The sequence below is a fragment of the Priapulus caudatus genome, unplaced genomic scaffold (assembly GCF_000485595.1).
Source record: "Priapulus caudatus unplaced genomic scaffold, Priapulus_caudatus-5.0.1 Scaffold525, whole genome shotgun sequence".
Classification (NCBI taxonomy): domain Eukaryota; kingdom Metazoa; phylum Priapulida; class Priapulimorpha; order Priapulimorphida; family Priapulidae; genus Priapulus; species Priapulus caudatus.
In genome coordinates, this window is record NW_014577586.1 from 140686 (window position 1) to 163478 (window position 22793).

The 22793-nt window shown below is 42.3% G+C and overlaps 3 protein-coding genes across 3 annotated transcripts in view; 2 read left to right on the forward strand and 1 right to left on the reverse strand.

Moving 5' to 3' along the window:
* LOC106811289 (sodium- and chloride-dependent glycine transporter 2-like) overlaps nt 1-10805 on the forward strand; it is a 21518-nt gene extending 10713 nt beyond the window's left edge. Inside the window, exons 2-5 of the mRNA XM_014814858.1 lie at nt 8466-8565; nt 8952-9052; nt 9361-9534; nt 9849-10805. Of these exons, the coding sequence (XP_014670344.1) occupies nt 8466-8565; nt 8952-9052; nt 9361-9534; nt 9849-10058 (585 nt within the window). The 3' untranslated portion in view covers nt 10059-10805. The remainder of the gene's footprint in view (nt 1-8465; nt 8566-8951; nt 9053-9360; nt 9535-9848) is intronic.
* A 1255-nt stretch (nt 10806-12060) lies between these two features.
* Nucleotides 12061-18965, reverse strand: LOC106811290. The gene is made up of 4 exons (XM_014814859.1): nt 17463-18965; nt 14350-15027; nt 13874-13997; nt 12061-12077 (listed from the first exon to the last, which is right to left on the reverse strand). The coding sequence occupies exons 1-4, from the start codon at nt 18963-18965 to the stop codon at nt 12061-12063; spliced, it is 2322 nt and encodes a 773-aa protein (XP_014670345.1).
* An 897-nt stretch (nt 18966-19862) lies between these two features.
* The window catches only part of LOC106811291 (chondroitin sulfate synthase 2-like), a 5537-nt gene continuing 2606 nt past the window's right edge, over nt 19863-22793 (forward strand). The window contains exons 1-3 of the mRNA XM_014814860.1: nt 19863-19903; nt 20751-21013; nt 21182-21765. Coding sequence (XP_014670346.1) covers nt 19863-19903; nt 20751-21013; nt 21182-21765 — 888 coding nt within the window. The remainder of the gene's footprint in view (nt 19904-20750; nt 21014-21181; nt 21766-22793) is intronic.

The window sequence follows — 22793 nt, forward strand, 5'->3', positions numbered from 1 at the left end:
AGCCGATTTTAAGGCCGCCGCACACCTACATCGCTTCATCGCTTCATCGCTTCACCACTTCATCGCTTCATCGTTTCATCGCTTCATCGCTTCATCGTTTGTAAAATCGGCTGGTGTGCGGCGGCCTTAAGCGTTTTATAAATAAAATCGCAAATTCTTGCCAGATTACCATTGATATGACACCCATTTAACCATTAGAAATACACGCGTCCGCTAAAAATCCCACCACCATCTTTTCTTACGTCTATTTCCTCTCAATTCATGCAGGGACGCTATCGCCATTCCGTTAATAAGCCTGGGGACAAGTATCTACGCTGGTTTGGTGATATTTACAGTGCTGGGATTTATGGCTAACATCAAAGGAGTTGATGTATCAGAAGTTGCGGAGCAGGGTGCGTATTGTAGTCTACGTTACGCTGGAGAGAATCTCACACACTGTTATTCAGTCAGTGACTACATGGCTGCCGCATGTCCCACTCTGGTCATACACAAGCATCAGTAGCATGCTTTACATAACTAAACTCGTCACATGTTTTATATATTTCGTAGAAAGTTGTTGTTTAGAATTATAATTGTTTGATAAATTAAAATAGAGAATCTTGGAAATCTTATTAAGCACGAGACATTAATAAGAATGATATTGCTTATTATAGGGCCAGGACTGGTGTTTGTCGTATACCCAGAAGGAATTTCCAGAATGCCTCTCGCACCATTTTGGGCTATTATTTTTTTCTTCATGATGGTCACACTCGGATTTGGGACGGAGGTTATATTAATTGAAATACAAATTGCGACCTTTCTGAATTCTTTTATTCTAGCATTTTTAATAATAATCAATATGAAACACCATGTCGTAATCATTGATAATACAATAACAGTTACCAATGCAAAGGTAAGACGACTAAAACGAATTTCGTTTTTGCAGTTTTCTATTAGTGAGTCCGTTATATCAGGAATATTTGACGTCTATCCAACGTTCTTCCGTGCTAGTACCTTGAGGATGATAGGATTTCGTGCTTTATTCTGTGGCGGAAGCTTCTTGATCGGATTAAGCATGGTGACTCAGGTAATTCACCATAATTAACATTATAATTATATTCTAATAATATCGCGATACTACATATGTGCGGGAAAGCCACCTAGAAAGACGGTATCAAACTGACATGCTAGCTTTGATGATTATCATGAATTATTCCAACTCAACTAGAATAAAACAACTAAACAAACGTGCAGCCCATCTCCGCGCGGCTGCTCCTCACTCGCACGCGCTGACAATGGATAATCTGAACCCACCAGACGTTGACCAGCATGCCGCATATTTCCTGCTCACATGGCCATGCACATAGCTTCTATCGATACACTGCTATGTACTGCTAGAGCGGATCAATCCTTACCCCAGCCTCCAGATTAAGACTTCGTTGGTGAGATTTGCAGAACGTGCATGTTGGAGGCTTACTAATGGCAAATAAAACACTAATTACTACACAAGCATGCAGGCCTACACAATTACGCCATGCCCAATTCTCTACATGATATTTAGACACAACTAAAACATATAATGGGCCTACAAGTTTAAGGAGAACTACGGTACGAATAATGTTTATCTGAACCACGACTAATAATAGTAGTAATAATAATAATAATAATAATAATAACAACAACAACAACAACAACAATAATAATAATTACTATTATTATGACAATAACAGAACTACCATATTCGTAATCCAAATAAAAGGTATTCATTATCTTAATCATATTCATGATCAGATGTGTCATTGCCCTTAATCAATAATCTCAGGCGGGGCTAGCACACTGTATATAGCATCAATGTATATGTCTCAGTTTTAGTACATTTGATATCTGATATTTAATGCGCAATGTGTAGAGTAGCTGAGAATATCTGAACAGGCAGTGATAGCCACCCTATACTGTATGCGGCCGTATAGGTATAGTAGCAGGTGCTGCGGTACCCCCACTGATCGACGTTCCTTGTGCGTAGGCCTACATGTATGGCAAACATTTTGTATCATAATTCGAGACACCAAGTTTCCTCGCACGAAACCAGGTTTCGTGCTCACAAAACCTAGTTTCTTGCCATGAAACTAGGTTTCATGGCATGAAACCAGGGGCCCGTTGTCAGAAACATCGTAAAGTTAATTCTAATGCTAATGCTAAGATAACACTTACGACTAATGTTAATGTACGAGAGGAGCGCTGACAGAAACACATCGCAGCTATTACACAATTTAAGATAACAGGAACTTCATCACAAGGCTGCTGATTGGATGAGAATCGATCACAAAATTCAAATTCACACACATTTATTGGACATCACAGTAATTTATGCATATTATGATGGCTAACCACATATAAATAATATTTGATAAAAAACGACGTGGTCATGAATTTATTCTGCACAACAAGACAAATTCTCACACTGTAAAGCGAGACGCGAGAGTCGTGGCAAGCGTGGAAAACCTTTAAAACAAGAGAACAAATACCATTCGCCATTTGTAAATGTATTGTTTTGGTTTACGAACGTGAGATAATTAATATAAAATATACTTGTATAAATTCTTATACTTATATACTTATATAAGATATACCGATTCGGATTCTGTTTTACCGCATTTTCTGCGAACGCATTACTCTGCGGGTAATACGGTGATGAGGATATCCATCTCACTCCCCACCTCACACAGACGAAGTTCTGGAACACACTTGAGGGGAATGGTGGTCTATTATCAGTGTATAGAACTTCAGGCACTGTTGTGTCAGCGAATATCAGTCTTAGCTCGTGGATCGTGGAATTAGCATCTGTTGAGCGCATCTCACGAACTATGAACCAGCCAGATAGCCAGTCGGTGACTATTAGAAATGTGCGACCATCACAATCAGCAAAGTCAGCGCTTATGAATTGGAACGCTCGCTTTGGGATTGGTAGGTGCATCATCGGTTCCTTTGGCTGGCTAGGTAGGTCCTTCTCACACTGGTTACAAGACTGACAGAACTGTTCTATCATCGCATCAATGCGGGGCCAATATACTATGAGCGCTTGCTGCTACGTATGTTTCGTAGCTTCATACCTCTATACAGCTAAGGTCGGCACGCAGTGTTTGTTTTTAAGAACTGGTGGGAATCCAAACAGTCTTATGCATGCAGTCATAAAACGCATCGCATCTGAAAATCGACAGGTGTTCCAACGTACGTTCGCAGTACTCATGAATCGAGGCATCCAGGTCTCGCTCTGGTCAGGAATCCATTAAGTATTGGTTTCTTCAGTGTTTGGGTACTTATTATCACAATCAGACGGCTCTTCTTATCGACTGGCGGTAACTAGGAACAGTCTGCTTTCTCCATGCAGGCTGTGCGAGTGCTCGTACGCGTACGCGAGTGTCCTCTCTGCTCCTCTCCAGGTCTGTTTTCGTCGTGGCTCTCTCGTTCGGGCTACGAGAACAATGCATCGGCCATCAAGTTGGTTTTACCTTTGATGTATTCGACTTCCATGTCAAATTCCTGGGTGCTTGCATTAGACAACGTCGAAGCCTCGGTTAGTGACTCGTCTAGTCTTCGATTGTTCGTATCGGTGATCCGTGTACACTTTGAACCTCGGTAATCGCCAAAAAGGAACATAGCACGCCTTTCTTAATTCACCAGCGAGAGTGCTTTCCATCTCGGATTCGATTGGCATGTACGTCTTCTGAGATTTAGTTAAGTGTAACGGCTGCCACCATGCATTGGTTGTCTATTCTCTGGTTACGTGGCTTCTGTTTCAGACATAACTCAAAACGCAGACTTGCAACGCTGCATCGGTGTATAACTCGACGGCTGACCAGGCATAGTATGCAAGCCTACCAGGTTCGTACTAACCTTTCTTTGACTTCGCAGAATGCCGGCTTTTTTTGATCCTCTGAACATCTCAAAACTTTTTGTCAGAGCTTTTTTTAGTAGGGTCGGGCAGGAGGACCAGTTTGCTGCCAATTCTGGAATATCATGGCGACATTTGTTGGCTAAACCATGAAAGGATCGCATGTCTTGTTTATGGCTTCTAGGCCTTGGAATTCTCTGAGTGACTCTATAAGCAAAGGACTGATGGTAAATCATCTTTACTCACGACAACACCCCCAAACTCTATGCTTTGCTTCTGAATACAAATTTTCTTTCTCAGTCTATGTTCCTCGCTCAACGACATCGCTGCCAGGAACGCTCGTACATGTATCAGGTGGGTCTTCATCATTCTCATACACGAGGGAATCATCTACCCACTCTTACGATGTTGTCTTGACCATGAAGGGATTCCGACATGCGGGGCGGTTGTAAGGTGCTCTAAAAATTGTTTATTCGGCGAACGGCGCCTGCTCATGCTAAAACGTCAAACGGAGTTATGTAACGTAGTCAGTCCGTTCGATTCCTCTGCTATTTTGAGTTGGTGGTACCTTTCTCGCATCAAAGTTTTGTGACCAGCAGATCCTTCCGTAGGCCTCTGATGTTTGGCTGAACTGTCTCCAGGACAGATGTGATCGTAGACCTCGCGCTTTGAAATTTATTCAGTGGCTTGAAGTTTCCACATAGGCGTGTCGTCAGAGTTCTTCTTTTGCTCCCACCACTATAGGAAGCAGCCCAGTCTGGTGCTTTAGTCTGAGGTGTTATGATCTAGCATCTGGAGGTGTTTAAGTTCTTTCTCTAATTTAGGCATCAGGGGGTATGACACACCATAGATCTGGTTTGGCTTTGAACGGCACCGCTTTTTCTTCCAGCAATCCTGAATTTTTTTCCCTTCACAGGGTTTTCAAGAGACCAAAGACATCAGCAACTCATGCTCGTCAGTCCTGTCGAGTTACCTGGCTTTGCTGGTTTCTGACCTGGTGTGTCTGACTAGCCTCGGAGACTGCTTCGGCATTTACCGTATCGATAGTTTGTTAGACTTACTGATCATGGAGTATCATACCTCGTTCAGGCACCTGGACATTGTCTAGGTTTCGGCGAGTTGTCTGCAGTAGGTGGTCCTAGTTGAGCCTGACTATGTTTAGCTCGATTAGGCATGCTTAGATAGGATTGTGGCCAGCTAAGTCCGGGAAGACAACAATACATCGGGTGATAACGTTGCACCAAAAGCAATGTCGGTTAGAAATATCGCACTTGGTTTCATTCGTACTCCACTAGATTACGTAGCTCATGTCTGCAGTTAGTGGACATTAGTGTTGTGAGGGTCTTCTTTCACCGACACAAGTTTCGGTCTTTCTGCAATGGCAACACAATCCGATCCTGTGTCAATGAGAGCCTTTACTTGGGCTGTGGCATTTTGTCAGTGAATTGGTGAATTTAACTTAAGTCAACAATTAGTGCTAAATGGAGGCAAGTTGATGCTTCCATTAACGTCTTCTTTGGCTTGTCATGTATGAGCTGGTTTCTGCCAAGAGTTTCTGCACAACTTTGCGCAAACTGGGTTCGATTTACCATATGATTTTGGCATTGTCTTCACCCTTCTGCTGGGCAAGTGGTCTGTCTCGGTGTTTCGGGTAACCAACACTGGTTACACATCTCAGTTCTTTTTCGCTATGCATTCCGAGAGTATCTCTGGAACTGTGCAGCTCTTATGCTTCTGAGACGCTCGGTTATATTTGATTGCCTTCCAATTTCTCTGTGAAATTCGGGTCACCCGCAGAAAAGCAGAATACTAGTGACTGGACCTTCTGTCTCTGTGATATTTTGTTCTGCTTCAGAACTCTTTCGTGGCCTTTTCTACAGAAAGGTCAGAATCTCTCAGCATGCTGCTCGTTTGCAGCTTCCTTGCGGTGCAGAACACCAGTTATGACAGATGTGGTCGTCAATGCTGCTGTGCACATTGGTTACAGAACCCTTTGATCAAAGGTTACATTATTTTATACCTTTTCGCCACACTTCAACTATAGAATTTCGCAATCGGAACTTGTGAGGCTTTTGATGCAAGTGATACAGATTGGTGTCGAGATGTTCACACAGATGGGTTTGTCTCGATTAGCTTGAAGTAATAGCACAACTTCTTTAATGTTTGTCGCTTGGCTGCAGCGGAGCTGAGGTCGAAGGCATCTACACGGTTGCATGTTAGATGGTTTTATGCGGACTCGATGGCGCATTTGCTGAGTTGCCAATCCAAACTCTGTGAGTCGCTTCCTTGGCGAAAGCAAGAAATGCGCTCGATTGCTAGCTCGCCTAAATCAATGCCTAGAAAGGAGTCTATATCTTGCTTTTCTAGACATATGTGTTTTTTAGTAATGAACAGTTTTACGCTTGTCTAGCACGGTAATCTCTGGTAGGCTTGCGCTGATGCTTGAACTGGTCGCCTGCGATTGTGCTGGCTGTTAGGTGATAATTGCAGCTAGCATCTACAGTAGCGTCGTTCTGCTGTGCCTGTGGCACTGAATGTGGCTGTTCGCAGTAGCACTATCAGCACTTGTCCATCTGCTATACTTTCTTTGAGTGTCTTCTCTTGAGCTGCATTGTGTGCACAATAGCAATGCACGTATACAGTACGTTTGCCGCCCTTTATTACAGCGTGGTACGGGTAACACAGTTCCATCACCCGGTCTCCGTTCACTCAAGCTTGCTGGTTCGAAGATTATATCAAATCTCTCTGCCTTGCAGGCATGTTATATATCTCGTGTCCTTGAGACATTCGAATACAGTTTCCAACGACTGTCTTACTTGTTACATAATATATTGTTATATATAAACTTGAATCACACAGACGCAGTTACAACAGCGTGTACAGTCTAGAGTCCCGCATAAGTCTTCGTCTACTTTGGCTAGTGGCGCCAACCTCTTGGGCTACAAGAATAAACATTACTTTAACGTTTTACGGAGAGACCAGACCCTCTCCGTAACTTTAATATTAAGTTGAAAATAACACATTTACACTACGAATTACAATCTATAGATATTATATTTTATAATAATGATAAAATGTGTGTTTTTTCTTGAAAACACATCAAAATCATTAATTATCTACGCGCTAATAAAACAAACAATACATTTACAATGGCGTATGAATTTGTTCTCTTGTTTTAAAGAATGCCACGCTTGCCACGACTCTCGCGTCTGCGCGTTACAGGGTGAGAATTTGTCTTGTTGTGCAGAATAAATTCATGACCACGTCGACCACCATCAAATATTATTTATATGTGGTTAGCCATCATAATATGCTAAATTACTGTGATGTACAATAAATGTGTATGAATTTGAATTTTGTGATCGATTCCTCATCCATCAGAGCCTTGTGATGAAGTTCCTGTTATCGTAAGTTTTCTAATAGCTGCGATGTGTTTCTGTCAAAGCGCTACCACGTAACATTAACATTAGTCGTAAGTGTTATCTTAGCATTAACATTAGCATTAACTTTACGATGTTTCTGACAACGGGCCCCTAGTGTCTAGCCTAATAACCCCAGTTATAGCAAGAATCCTAGTTTTGGGAGCAAGAATCCAGGTTCCAGCGCGCCATTTGTATCACAACTTGAGGAATACAAGTTTCCTATCTCAAACCATAGTTTCGAGCGACGAAACCTAGTTTCGTCGTTGCCAAGACCCGTATCTAGGATTCGTGCAGCGACGCGTAGCACGACGCTGCGACGCGTAGCGGTGAGAAATGGGAACCAGTTATGGAGCAGAGTATTTAATAGCACAGCATATTTAATTTATTTATACAATATTTAATTAATTAGCTTAACTAGTATGTTATTTCTATAGTATTTACTGAGCAGTGGCCCCGAGTGGCTGAACTACGCTGACGTCATGCTCGGGATTACGAATCCTAGATACGGGCCGTAGCAACGACGAAACTAGGTTTCGTCGCTCGAAACTCGGTTTCGAGCTACGAAACTGAGTTTTGAGATCTTGAACTGGGTTTTGAGCGTAGAAACTAAGTTTCGAGCTCTGAAACCTAGTTTCTTGACTGGAAAACTTAGATTCTAGCCACAAAACCTACCTGCCAAAAAAGTTTCCTGCGAGGAATCTTGGTTTTTTGAATTATGATACAAATGGCGCGGTTGAAAGTGGGTTTCTTGCTGAAACCTAGGTTCTTGCTTCCAAAACCTAGTTTCTTGCTCAAGAAACTAAGATTCCAGCTATAACTGCGGTTATAGGACTAGAACTCAGGTTTCATGCCATAAAACCTAGTTTCTTGAGCAAGAAACTAGGTGTTGTGAGCACGAAACCTGGTTTCGTGCGAGGAAACTTGGTTTCTCGAATTATGATACAAAATGCTTGCCATATACATGTGCGATATACCGGCAGTAAATTAAGCAACCTTCGCAGCCACGCTGCCATAGATAAAGCTACGTAGAGTAAGCTGAATGATCGAAATTACTGGTCCAATCAATAATGTCGAACATCTTGAACATCAGCTGTCGGTTACACTTCAACATCATGTTTGTATATCAGCATCGTTCTGCTTTATGACACAAACTTCTCATTCATATTTTATAGGGAGGCATGTATGTATTAAATGTTATTGATGTAAGCATCGGAGGAATTGCTTTGATTATCCTTGGAATCGTGGAATTTTTGACTATACATTGGGTGTATGGTAAGTCGTTTATTATTTAACCAAATGTTTAACGTCTGTAAAATATATTGTGGGCGTTGATTATACTGATTAGTTAGGAAATAAACAAACTTTAAGAACATGTTTTCTCGACTTAAAATACTTAATAACTCGTGGTAAGGATATTTGACCTAAGAATTTTTGAATCTGAATAAATTGAAAGAGATACATAAACTTATGTATATATATCTATATATATATATATATATATATATATATATATAATAATAAGAATAAACCTTGTCAGTCAGTGCATGTTTGATAGTACTTAATTTCATTATAACATGCCTAATTGCATCGGAAGTTACAATAGAGAAGTAGAGGTCGTTCTGTAACAGCTTATGAGTTATTGATTATTGATTTTTCAGGTACTGACAAATTGTGTGAAGATATTGCTCTAATGATAGGAAAAGAACCCAGTTTATTTTGGAGAATTTGTTGGAAATACATTTCACCTGTCATTCTAATTGTGAGTCACAAATACGTGGCATTACAAATTACAAAGGAAGTTATACGCCGTGTTTTAATTAGGAATTATATGATTTGCAAAATAAAATAATTGTTTATATGAACCTTGTTATAGAAGTCATTAGCACACACCATACTATAAGATCGCGTATATGTCTTTGAATCGCTGCATGTATGTAGCAAATAATACTCCTGTAGGTTTAGCTACAGTATTTTGATGCGTGTGTTAGTAAACTTGAGTAAACTTAGTAGTCACTTATTTCGTCATGTATAATCATGTTCCTAACATTAGCCGCATTTTTTTTACAGTTTGTTTTAATAATGAGCCTAGTGGTGTATGCTCCCATCACCTATACATTTCCCTATGCCGAAGATGGTGTGTACGAATATCCCAGCTGGGTAATGGTAATCGAATGGAGCTTTGTTGCAATCCCATTAGCCCTTATTATAATAGGATTCTTTTCCAACTTCATCACGTTGACGGTAAGTCTTGACTCGTCCGTCTAACGTACGATTGATCGTGAGATGTCTCTTTTACCGCTGATAGCCGTAGTAAACACATGGCCAGATAACCTTATTTTATAACGAGATTAAGGGTTTTCACGGCAAGCTTTCATCAGGACCGCTTTACTTGCCTTATTAACATGTAACAAAGCAAGTTTTGTGGATTACGAAATATACTCCTATCCTGCATCTCCGGTTTCGTCTTTCTTTTCTTGGTCTACAAGATTGGGCGTTTTTCTCGCAGTCAGTCGATATTTGTGTAATACAGGTGCTATTCGGGGGAATCTTTTCAGGCGCTAAAGGAAGCCGCTCAACCAGCTTGGAACTGGGGACCAGCCGCCGAACAACGCAAACTGCACAGCGGGGACATCAGTAGACAGTTCTTCACAAGTAACTCCGAAATCAGCCTGTCAACAATCGACACCGCGCTCAGTACGGATATGAAACATGGAGTTATAAACAGCAGCTTCGATCCAACGCTAGATATTACCATACCCTTTTAAAATCTCTTGATTATACATTGATTGAAGTGCGCCACGCGATCAGCGCTAGTAGGGTTTAGCGATGTACAAACAGTCGCAAAAATGTGACTTCTAATTGCTCTTCGCAGAACGCATTGAGTTTGCAACTGTGTGCATCTACCCCATAGCAAGTATTATTACGAGATTTGGGTTTGGAAACTTTTTAAATATTCTTTAAGTTTTTATTTTACAATATATTTATCTCAATAACACAAATAATAGCCCTATCCTTCTTAGAAATAAAATTTAACTATGATTGAAGCAATGCCTATTGTCGGTGCGGATGAACTGCTTGATGCACATTGCGCGATCCCGTAATCTTCGTGGCGTCACCGGATTTGATCACAGCAAAGCTGCTGATCATAACAAAGTTGTATTACCAGATTGTATAGAGCGCTGTTGTACCCAGAAGAGAGAGAAACGATTTAATTGTTTCTTCAGATTTGCAGAAAGATCTCGAGTGTAACTGGAAGTCATGTTAATACAGCTTGTCTACTAAAGTATAGAATAAGACACAAACAAGAACATCCCACCACCACTCAACATAACCTCCATTACATCTTTGTGTCACGTTACCGCTTAGTTAATTAACCCCACTGGCGAATGACAGAAAAGCGGATTTTAAGTTGTTGTTTTTTGCTACTCTAATATAAGCCACATGTGGCCTTCAAATCGTGTAAAATAACCACAGTTAAATTGGAAAACGGTTGATTATACGTTTAGCCTGTTGTAAATCAAGAATAATACATTAATATATATTTAACAGTTTTAATTTGTATTGCTGTATTTAAACAATTGCAATTTGCAATTTAATTTACAATTTGTGTATTTTCACTATCATTAGGACAAGTGCTAGAGCGATAGCATTGCTAGGGCGATCGGGAGCCAATAGATTCCATGATAAAACTCCGCTGAGCCCAGGTCAAAATGCGCCGTTCGATGTGCTTGTATATTTATATTCCATAGATTATCGTAGGTTGGCAATTATTACTCAGTGTGGGTATTTATAAATGGTGGTATTTGCGAATAAGCCACGACGTTCTTGTAAGTATCACCTACGCCTCGAATAATGCCCGCACAAGAAGAGATACGTGGATTGTCATCTCTATGTGTATATATTTTAAATATTTAAGTTGTTGGAAAAGAAACTGAGATGCAATTATTGTATGTACAAGCACACATTTAGAATAATTAAAATAAAGCATTTTACAGATCGAAGCATTGAAACTACGTTTTTGCAGGTTATAATATACAATTGAGTAACGATGGCCAAGATCAATCTGTTTGCGGGTACAATACGTGTCGCCCTTAATATTTTCGTAAGTAAAAGGTCGTTACATCAAATTATCAAAGCAAATTAATATTCACTATCAACTCTCTACGTTAAATGGTGTCAAATAATATTTTTCATCATATGTTAAGAATTCTCGCGAATCCAAACCCTAGCATGGAAAATGAAACTGACATTGTCAGCGTAACGTAGCACACATGCCAAGCATCTGCGAATTATGTATTTATAGATACTCATACTCGCTAGTAGTTCTATCTTCTATTGAGTAGTTTGATGTGAGAATTCTCCTAACAACGCGTCATCCTAATTCAAGTATTGGATAACACGACTATTAGTTGGTTGAAATTATACATGGTACTGATGTACTGCGATTACCAGAGTCAATGCAGTGTGAACGCTTTATTAATCCTCACGTATTTTAAATGTCATTCATGCATCCTTCACGTTGGCTCGAGTCGCGAGTTATGCCCTTTAGCCCATACTTCCCCTATCTGTGTATGAGCTTCACATTAGAAATGAGCAAGGAATCTTAGAGTGTTGGTTTGTACTATTTCATTTCAGCACTTTTGCAGGTGGATTTAATGCACATGTATGTGTAACATGGCGAAATTTGATAATTATCTCCAGGTAGTGTTTAACGTATCAGGTAGAGATTAATACAAATTATATAGATAATTAGCTCTGTTTCCTGCGCTAAAAGTTGAGGTTTTCTGTGGAATACAGTGATATAACCAATGAGCTCAGTTACAGTAGACCCAGGCATTCCCGGCAGCGCCGCTAGGTGTCGCCACCATACAGTAGAGTTGCGATGATAATATTTTGCAATGATAATTGTATATAACGATGTTTTATTGCAAAGCAACAAGAAGCACGCTATTGTACTCACGGCAGATTGAATTTGGCCATCGACAATCTATTGTGACTACTATTTACTACTATCAGAATTAGCACATTTTCAACTTGTATTGAATGTTTTGTTACAATATCTTACTCTAGTAATCTAGAGTTTTCTGTCATCGGCCAGAGTTTATTTCTTAAGCATGGATGGAAAATATCAATTATAGTCGCTTACCTGTCGCTTCGATAAAGGTGGAGGTTGATTAAGAATTTTGCATCGATTTTCACCACTAGTACTAGTGAGGTATAAGAATTTCCAGCTACAAATACATAAATACACACAGATTATGGTTACATTTTATTCAATACATACGTGCATTTACTGTCCTAGTTTACTCTGTTGTTGGGCTAAATTATGCATTTATTTATTTACATTGCTATGTAACAGGAATTATTATCACAATATAATTAATTAAATGTGAGAAACGTAATTTGTTTACGTTATCGCGTAACAACGCTGGGCGACAGCACGCGACATTAACACGTTCTTACCACAGACGCAAGACAGTCTCTCTTAAAGAAATTTACTGCATGTGACTACGCATACAATCTTATAAGATATGCGCAACAAACTACATACATTGGGTCGTGAATCCGCGGTATTATGCACCATATCATATTAAACGCCATGCAGCTCTGACGTTTCGAATAACTAACAACTCGACAAAAAGGTGAGCAGTCTCAGTTCAATACCTAGTTTATCCTTTCTCCAGAGAGAACCCATGTGCTTAGTCGATATTAATAGCAAACACCTTGAGAAAGAATCTTGTATATTTTTTAAGTCTCTATCTGCACATTTTCGGCGCATGCGCATGGCGGTCTTAGTTATTGTTCGTTCGCGATAAATTATCGCTGTGGAAAATGATTCGAATTCCTTACTATATAGACGCTGCGTGATAATAAATTTTGTCTATTTTTACAAGCTTCACATTTTGCCAGATCTGATATACGGTGTTCATCCTGGTGCAGACATTCTTTTACTGTACACATCGTAAGGGATATTTGTTAAATTATGCTAGGTAGCAGGACTGCTCAGCGGTCAATATTTGTCTTAACTTCATCGAACATGCGTTATATGTTCTGCACTGTTACAAATCATTCTATAGCCACATATGCGCTGTTTCTAACAGCATTATGATATAAAGTCCGTTGCTGCTGTTAAGTACCATTACGCGTTAAAGCAAACACAACCTGCGGTGTGTGTATGATAACGATGATTAATTAAGCTATTCAATCGCCATTTCAATAACCAGTGTTTGTTTTCTAAGACTGGTAGGGATCAACAGTCTTATGCCATGCAGTATAAAACCATCATCTGAAATTGACAGGTGTTCACGTACGTTCCAGTATTCACTGATCGAGGCATCCAAGTCTCGCTTCTGGTCAGGAAATCCATTAAGTATTGTTTCCTTCAGTGTTTGGTACTTATTATCACAATCAGAGGCTTCTCTTATCGACTGGAGGTAAATAGGAACATCTGCTTTCTCCATGCAGGCTGTGCTGATTGCTCGTACGGTACGGAGTGTCTCTCGCTCCTCCTCCAGGTCTGTTTCGTCTGGCTCTTTCGTCGGGTAGCGAGAAAATGCATCGGCCATCAAGTTGGTTTTACCTTTGTTGTATTCGATTTCCATGTCAAATTCATGTGCTTGCATTAGGCAAGGTCGAAGCCTCGGGTTGGTGACTTCGTCTAGTCGTCGATTGTTCGTCATCGGTGATCCGTGTACACTTTGAACCTAGGTAATCCAACAAGGAACATAGACGCCTTTCTTAATTCCCACGAGAGTGCTTTCATCTCGGATTCGATTGGCATGTACGTCTTCTCGAGTTCAGTTAGTGTACGGCTGCCCACCATGATTAGTTTCTATTCCAGGTTACGTTGCTTCTGTTTCAGGACTAACCCAAAACCAGACTTGCACGCTGCATCGGTGTATAACTCGACGGGCTGACCAGGCAAGTAGTATGCGAGCCTACCAGGTTGTACTAGCCTTTCTTTGACTTCGCAGAATGCCTGTTTTTCATCCTCTGACATCTCAAACTTTTTGTCAGATTTTTTAGTAGGTGTCGCAGGGGGGCCAGTTTGCCTGCCAATTCTGGATCATATGGCGACATTTGGCTGGCTAAACCATAAAAGGATCGCATGTCTGTTATGCTTCTAGGCTCAGGAAATTCTCTGAGTGACTCTATCAGCAAAGGACTGATGGTAAATCCATCTTTACTCACGATCACACCCGCAAACTCTATCTCTTGCTTCCTGAATACAAATTTCTTTTCGTTCAGTCTAATGTTCCTCTCACGACATCGCTCCAGGAATGCTCGGACATGTATCAGGTGGTCTTCATCATTCTTTCCATACACGAGGGAATTATCTACCACTCTTACGATGTTGTCTAGACCATGAAGGGATTCCGACATGCGGCGGTTGTAGTGCTCTGAAATACTGTTTATTCCGAACGGCGCCCTCTCATACCTAAAACGTCCAAACGGCGTTATGAACGTAGTCAAGTCCTTCGATTCCTCTGCTATTTTGAGTTGGTGGTACCCTTTCTGGGCATCAAATTTTGTGAACAGAGATCCTTCGTTGGCTTGAACGTTCTGAACTGTCTCCAGGACAGATGGTGACTCGTAGACCTCGCTCTTTGAGAACTTATTCAGTGGCTTAAAGTTTACACATAGGCGGATGTCGTCAGAGTTCTTCTTTTGCTCCACCACTATAGGAAGCACCCAGTCTGTTGCTTTAGTTTGAGGTGTTATGATCCTAGCCTTCTGGAGGTGTTCTAGTAATTAGTCTTAAAGGGACTACGTCACGAATTTTCTATAATAAAATTTGTAAAAAAAAAAATAGCCATTTTTTTACATTAAAAGTAAGAACTAACGTTACTAAATATATCCTCAAACTCTCACCTGATAAAAATGTGTTTACGTTGGTTAAATTTGCAAAAATCTAGACGATTTGGTCATTTCTGTTGTCTAACACTATTCCCCCAGTACTGTTCAGATACTGGCGTCTCTCTGTTTTTCACCGGCAAATTAGGGCATATAAAGAAGGTATATAAGCATAAAAAGTAAACAGAAACACTAATTGTATTTTCATACATTTTATTTTGTACTACTTGATGGTGCTAGAAATTCGTGACGTAATCACTTTAACATTAGTCTTAACATTAACTTCCACTCGTAAACCGTTGACACAAACATCGTAACGTTACGAGAACGAAAAATCCTCGAAAATATCCTCTTGACATTACGCGAGCCCAGACCCTCTCGTAACTTTAATATTAAGATGAAAATAACACATTTACACTACGAATTACAATTATTTATATATTAATGCCTGTTGTTGGGGGCAGTATGACAGTTTTAGGGTTTAGGGTTTTTCTCACAGGGTTAGGGTATTTGCGTCATTCTTTAATATATACGAAAAGTCTGATGCATGCGCAGCGCAACCATCAGCAGGCTGTATGCGTACATGCATTCAACTTCGGAGATAGCCGAGTTCGTGCGTGACGTACACTGACGTCACGCGATCAGTCTGTCTAATGAAAACATATGCCCACCGGTCTATGGTGGTGGATAGCCACTGACGTCACACTGACGTACACTGACGTCACGCGATCAGCCGGCTTACTGAAAACATATATCCACCAGCGTCTTTAGAAAATTTATTATGGATGTGCTATATATGCATACATGGATGTGCGTGCGTGATTGGTCTATGGTGGTGGATAGCCACTGACGTCACACTGACGTACACTGAAGTCACGCGATCAGCCGGCTTAATGGAAACATATATAAGTGTACGTCATCACTGTGTTACAGAGTATAACAATATAATACAACACATTTATCAATTACTAGCTGCGGGTACCCGCTGCGCTGGGTAAAATCGTGCTACTAATTTATAATAGTAGCTTATATATGGGACAGAATAGACATTGGTAAAATCGACAATATAACATTGCAGACAATAATTAATATTTAGAAATGAGTTAATAAGATAATAAGCAATGAGAAAAACGAAATAAACTGATTTACGATGACATTTATAATACAGGCACAACCGAACTTAGAAGCCCCTGAACATAATACGTAATATGTGTAAATACAAAAAGTTATATATAAGAGCATGTAGGAATGGGTTGACGTTTTCATTCGAAAGCCTCTGACGGACTTGCGCCCGCGTTTTTGCGCGCAGCGCACGGCTCGCGGCGAAGCCGCGCCCAACGCGAATACGCCGCCCCCTTTGTCCACTCATAGAGAGATATGGACACAGGGGGTCTGAAAACGCACTACGCGAAAACTGGGGCGCATCCCAACGCACATTTCGCGTTGCGGACGCAGGAGGCCATCTCCAAACGGCCCCTAACCATTTTTTTGGGGTGGCGCGCGCTTATGGCCTAAGAGTAGTGACGTCCGTACAGAAATCTCAAGAAATGCTGTCAATTCAGCGTGGTACGCGCCGCGACATCGTTGCGCGCTACGCGATGACGGGGCGTCTGAAGGCCGCGTATTTAGCGTTATTCTATCACAGAGCTTTTTACGAGAGTTCGTACGGCGCTGCACGTGCGTGGCGCGGCCTACATGCTATCTCCAAAGTTTTCAGCAACCTCCCTGACCCCGCGCTGAGCCCTGGCAAACGGCACGTCGTCGCTGCGTGGCCAAGCGGCGAAATGTTCTTTCCCAAAACGAAGGAATTTACAAATATTGAGCGCGCCTCTGATTGGCTGGAATTTGCAAGATGTCCAGCCCCATTGACTTGAAGCCAAAATCCCAATTAATCTACCAAAACTTTCCCGAATTTCTGTAAGTGAGGTTAAAGTAGTTTATAGTATGTTTCTTAAAACACATGAAGTTTCAAGGCAGATTAAAGCCAAATATCATGCGTTCTTGCACTGATTTGCTTGGGCTGAAGAAAAACCGTTCAAGACAAGAGAACAAACACCGTTCTGTACAATGTTTGTTTGTTTGACGCGGCTTAGTCTGATAGATAATATAAAGTTTTCTGATGTTATTTCCATGAAAGACATCATATTTTACTCATTCATTACTCACATATACATATTACTATAATGTGCAATTCTTTGAGCAAATCTGTTATTTCAATCCTTAATTTTAAGTTATGCGAGGTGCCTACACGATCGTAACTCAGGCTTCATAGGTTATGCTGCCGAATATTCTGTTATGTTCGTTGCGTGGNTAGCCTGTTCAGGCACCTGGACATTGTCAGGTTTCCGAGTTGTCTCAGTAGGTGGGTCTAGATTGAGCCTGACTATGGATAGCTCGATTAGGGCATCCTTAGATAGGATTGTGCCACTAAGTCCCGGGAAGACAACAATACGTCGGGTGATAACGTTGCACCCAAAGGCAATGTCGGCTTCGAAATATCCACTTGGTTTCATTCGTACTCCACTAGCATTTTCAGTAGCTTGCATGTCTGCAGTTAGTGGACATAGGTTGTGAGGGTCTTCTTTTACCGACACAAGTTCGCTTTCTGCAATGCAACACCAATCCGATCCTGTGTCAATGAGAGCCTTCACTTGGCTGTGGCCATTTTGTCCATGAATGGTGACTTTAACTAAGTCAACATTAGTGCTAATGGAGCAAATGATGCTTCCCATTAACGTCTTCTTTGGCTTGTCATGGCATGATGCTGGTTTCTTGCCAGAGTTTCTGCACACTTTTGCAAAGTGGTTCGATTTACCACATGATTTGCATTTCTCCCCTTTTGCGGGGCAAGTGGCTCTGTCTCGGTGTTTTGGGTAACCACACTGGTTACACATATCAGTTTCTTTCTCTCTATCATTTCGAGAGTAGTCTCTGGACTGTGCAGCTCTTCTGCTTCTGAACCGCCTCGGTTTATTTGGGTTCCTTTCCATTTCTCTGTTGATTCGGTTCACCCCAGAACTAGCAGAATGTGTGAGCTGGGCCTCTGTCTCTGTGACATTTTCGTCTGCTTCCAGGATCTTTCGGGCCTTTTCTACAGAAAGGTCAGGATCTCTCAGCATCTCTCGTCTTGCAGCTTCCTTTTCGGTGCAGAACACAAGTTTGGACAGAATGTGGTCGTCAATGGCTGCTTGTGCACATTGATTACAGAAGCCTTTATCAAAGTTGCATTCTTGTACCTTTTCCACCACTTCACTATGGAATTTTGCAATCGACTGGTGAGGCTTTTGATGCAAGTGATAAAATTGGTGTCGAGATGTCCACACAGATTTTGTTGTCTCGATTAGGCTGGAAGTAATAGCCACCACTTCTTTAATGTCTTGTCGCTTGGCTGCAGGGAGCTGTAGTCGAAGCGCATCTACACGGTTGAATGTAGATGGTTTCATGGCGGACTCGATGGCGATCTGCTGAGTATCCCAATCAAACTCTGTGAGTTCGGCTTCCTTGGCGAAAGCAAGAAAGGCTCGTTGCCAGCTCCTAAGGTCAATGCTAGAGAAGGAGTCCATATCTAGCTTTTTTGGACATAGTGTTTTCATTAATCCCCAGTTTACCTTCTTTAAGTTCTTAGCACGAGCATGATCTGGTAGGTTGCTCTGCTGCTGGACTGTCGCCTGCGCTTGCTGTGCCTGTTGGCTGATAATTGCAGCTAGCATCTGCAGTAGGTCGTTCTGCTGTGGCACTGAATGGGGTTGTTCGCCAGTAGCACTATCAGCACTCATGTCCATCTGCATTTTTTCTTGAGCGGGTTCTTGAGCTGCCATCGTGCGAACAATAGCAATGCCCGTATACAGTACGTTTTGCCGCCTTTATTCCACGTGGTAGGGGTAACAGTTCCATTACCCGGTCTCCGTTGACTCAAGCTTGCTGGTTCGAAGATTACATCAAATCTCCTCTGCCTTGCAGCGCCATGTTATATATCTCGTGTTCTTGAGACATTCGAATACAGATTCCAACGACTGTCTTGCTTGTTACATATTATATTGTTTAAATAGACTTGAATGACACAGAGGCNCTTCTCGAGCTGCCATCGTGCGAACAATAGCAATGCACGTATAGGCCTACGTACAGTACGTTTTGCCGCCTTTTCGGTCTTTGTTACACTCAAGCTTGCTGGTTCGAAGATTATATCAAATCTCCTCTGCCTTGCAGCGCCATGTTATATATCTCGTGTTCTTGAGACATTCGAATACAGATTCCAACGACTGTCTTGCTGGTTACATATTATATTGTTCAGATAAACTTAAATCACACAGACGCTGTTACAGGAGCGTGTACTGTCTAGAGTCCCGCCATAGTTCCTCTTCTCAACTAGTGGCGCCACCTCTTGGGCGTACAAAGAATAAACATAACTTTAACGTTTTCCAGTTATCTTACAAGTTGAATTGTATTTTAATTGAAGTGAATTGAATTGAATTGTGTTGGAATGCTATGGTACGGTTAAAGGGGATATTAGTTGTCATGTTACGCGGTGGCGGTTACGAGAAACACTATGTTAAGATTATACACTTAAACGGTTACAATTACAAGCAAACCTATCACGACGATAGTACAGCAAGTCTTTTGTCTGTAACAAATTTTAATGAGTTTCTCCAGTCAGGAGACTGGCTTAAAGCCGAGGCAGTCGACTTTTTTGGGGCAGGGTGAAATGTAATGGAGAAATGTCGTACCGTGAGAACGGTACAAAGGAAAAGCAAATACGGTCGGTCAGGGACGGCCGGCAAATGGCCTCACCAGACTCAACTACCTATTTTAGAAGGAACCTATAAATTAACGTGACGGCCGGCATAAGCCGATAGAATCATTAATAGAGGTACGGCCGGTCCTCACGGCCGGACGACGGGTGTAACGGCCTCGGCCCGACCCTAGAACAGAGCATAAGTTGTCAACCAGGCAGTCATTAAGTGACACCTAATGACGGCCCGACAACTGGTCAAGGAGAGCATTGAACCCCGACAATGGGACGGCCGTCGCGACCTGTCGTTGTGTCACGCGTCGTGCCACAAATCAGGAAGTCTGTTAGGGCGCGACGAACGCGCGCACGGTTTAAAAGAGAGAGGTTTTGGGAGAAACGAGAGAGTCTCCGACCACCACTTGGTATGTGTATACACTGTCACTATTCGTCGTGTTTAGAATAAAGTTATAAGTGTTGTTTACCGTTTATACAACTGTTACGTCTACTGTCTACGAGCGTATATCCAACGCTACAGTCACACACCACTATCAACTGTCACATACTAGCATCAACTATCACACACCACCATCAACTGTCACATACTACCATCAACTGTCACACACCACCATCAACTGTCACATACTACCATCAACTATCACACACCACCATCAACTGTCACATACTACCATCAACTATCACACACCACCATCAACTATCACACACCACCATCAACTATCACACACCACCATCACACTACCAGTAACTATCACATTCTACAATCAAATGTCACACATCACCATCAACTGTCACATACTACCAGTAATTATCACATACCACCATCAATTGTCACACTACCATTGTGTCTCTATTTTAGGATGATCGCGGAGCTACAGAAGCAGATAATGAACGTGAGTAGGCTGGCACCCGGCGGGCAGGCTGGCTTCCCCTGGCCTGTCGGGGTGCGCGAGCCATCAAGTCCAAAGACGCGCTTTGACGTGATTCGCTACGACTACTTCACGGAGACGCACGTCTACCTCGGCACCGACCACAGCAACATTGCTGAGCTGAGAGGAGCCGACAAGGAAGATGTCGACGACATCATCCGCGTCGCGAAAGAGAAGCTGCTGCAGAAATACGGTTCGTCTGCTTTTCGCTTCTCCTTGAAACGCAGTACGATGGTAAAGGAATTGTAATAATGCATGCAACTGGTTCGAAACTGTATTGAGACCTGTACCGAGACCGAGTTAGAACAGAAGTTCCCCCAATGTCTACATGCGGTTCGTATATTTTTTCTGGCGTTTGCAGGTAAGAAATACGTGTTCGGGAGGCTGGTAAATGGCTACCGTCGATTTGACGCGACACGAGGCATGGAGTACCTGCTGGACGTGGCGCTGCGTGAGCGCGACGGTGACTATGAGCTGCACCGACGCGTGCGACTTGTGCGTCCGCTCAGCCACGTCGAGATTGTGCCGATGCCCTACGTCACCGAGAACACGCGTGTTGCCGTCGTGCTGGCGGCGCGGCGCAGCGATCGTCCGCGCCTCGCCGCGTTCCTGCGTCACTACGAGCGCACGGCGCTCGCCGCCGGTGACAATTCTGTGCTGATGGCCGTGTTCGTGTATGAGCACGCCGGCGACGCGACGGCTGGCGACGATGACGCGTTCGCCGAAGTGAAGGCGCTCGTCGCGGCAATGGAGCGCAAGTACAAGGACGGCGCGAAGATCGCGTGGATGAACGTGCGCGCGCGCGAGCCGAGTGAGTTTCACCTGCTAGACGTCGTCTCGAAGAAGTTCCAGCCAGAGGCGCTGCTACTGCGCACGACGGCGGATATTGAGCTCAACCCTGAGCTGCTCAACCGCTGCCGCATGAATGCCATCCTCCGCTGGCAGGTGAGATAAGGAGCACTGGCAAGTGATCCAGGGGTACCCGCTGATCGGTCTCTGTCCGCGTGCATGGCACAGTTTTATGTACACATTTAGCTCATGTCATATTGCTTTGACCACACTCACTCACACAGATATATATATATATGTATATCTCAGCCCTCGACACTAACGGTTGTCCGATTGCCCGGAACAAATGAAAGTCTATCTCGGACAAGTTATTCTCTTGCCTAGTTGCCCGATCAGACAACTGAAAAATTCTAGTTGTTTAATATTCCTAACATCCTTTGAGCCAGGGCACCATTTCAATATGGCACCACGTTCTCACGTCAAACGTTTTCAAAGATCACTGAAATAAGCAGCCAGCGACGCCCACCGTTACCATTACAGATTTATTCAGAGCGGCAGCGCATACCTCCCTGGCCGGGGCGGGATTGATTGATGTACTTGGGGGGGGGTATCACTGGGATGAGAGGACGACAGCAAAACTCTTACCTGGGATTGAGGAGAAAGCTCCAATCGGGAATGACACATAATGAGCGTGCCGGCACGCAAAAATAAACGTTGTGTGAATTTCATTACGATTATACATGCACTGTATTTACTCGTGTATAAGTATTATTCATGTACTAGCGGGATACCCGGCGTTGCCCGGGGAAATCAGTGTCGTTACTCAGTTGGTGACCGCTTGGTTGAAACGAAAATACCCCAAAAAAATCGAATAGAATTAAATTTTCGTTTTTGTCTCTCAGACGTGGTGATTCTGAATATAGCTTCAGTTTTCCACCAGGCTACATAGTTCTCTAGTTGTGCGAGTACACACAAAGTCAGCTGAACAACTTTATATATATAGATAGTCACACCCAATATTTTGCCTTGAAAAGTTGGTACAAACATTGGTACATAACAAGATTTCTTAGCCTCGTCTATAAGTCGCACCCCCTGATTTTTTTTTATTGAAGTTGTGTACCAATTACTCGTGTTTTATACACGAGTAAATACGGTATATACTGTAATATTAGGAGTGTCTAATA

Excerpts from the sequence above, each read along its gene's own strand:
- LOC106811290 (XM_014814859.1), bottom strand. The coding sequence starts at position 18,965 with ATGGCAGCTCAAGAACCCGCTCAAGAAAAAATGCAGATGGACATGAGT. Across the intron at positions 13,998-14,349 it reads CGCCATATGATCCAGAATTG|GTTCAAAGTGTACACGGATC; the intron begins GCAGGCAAACTG and ends TGGATTACCTAG.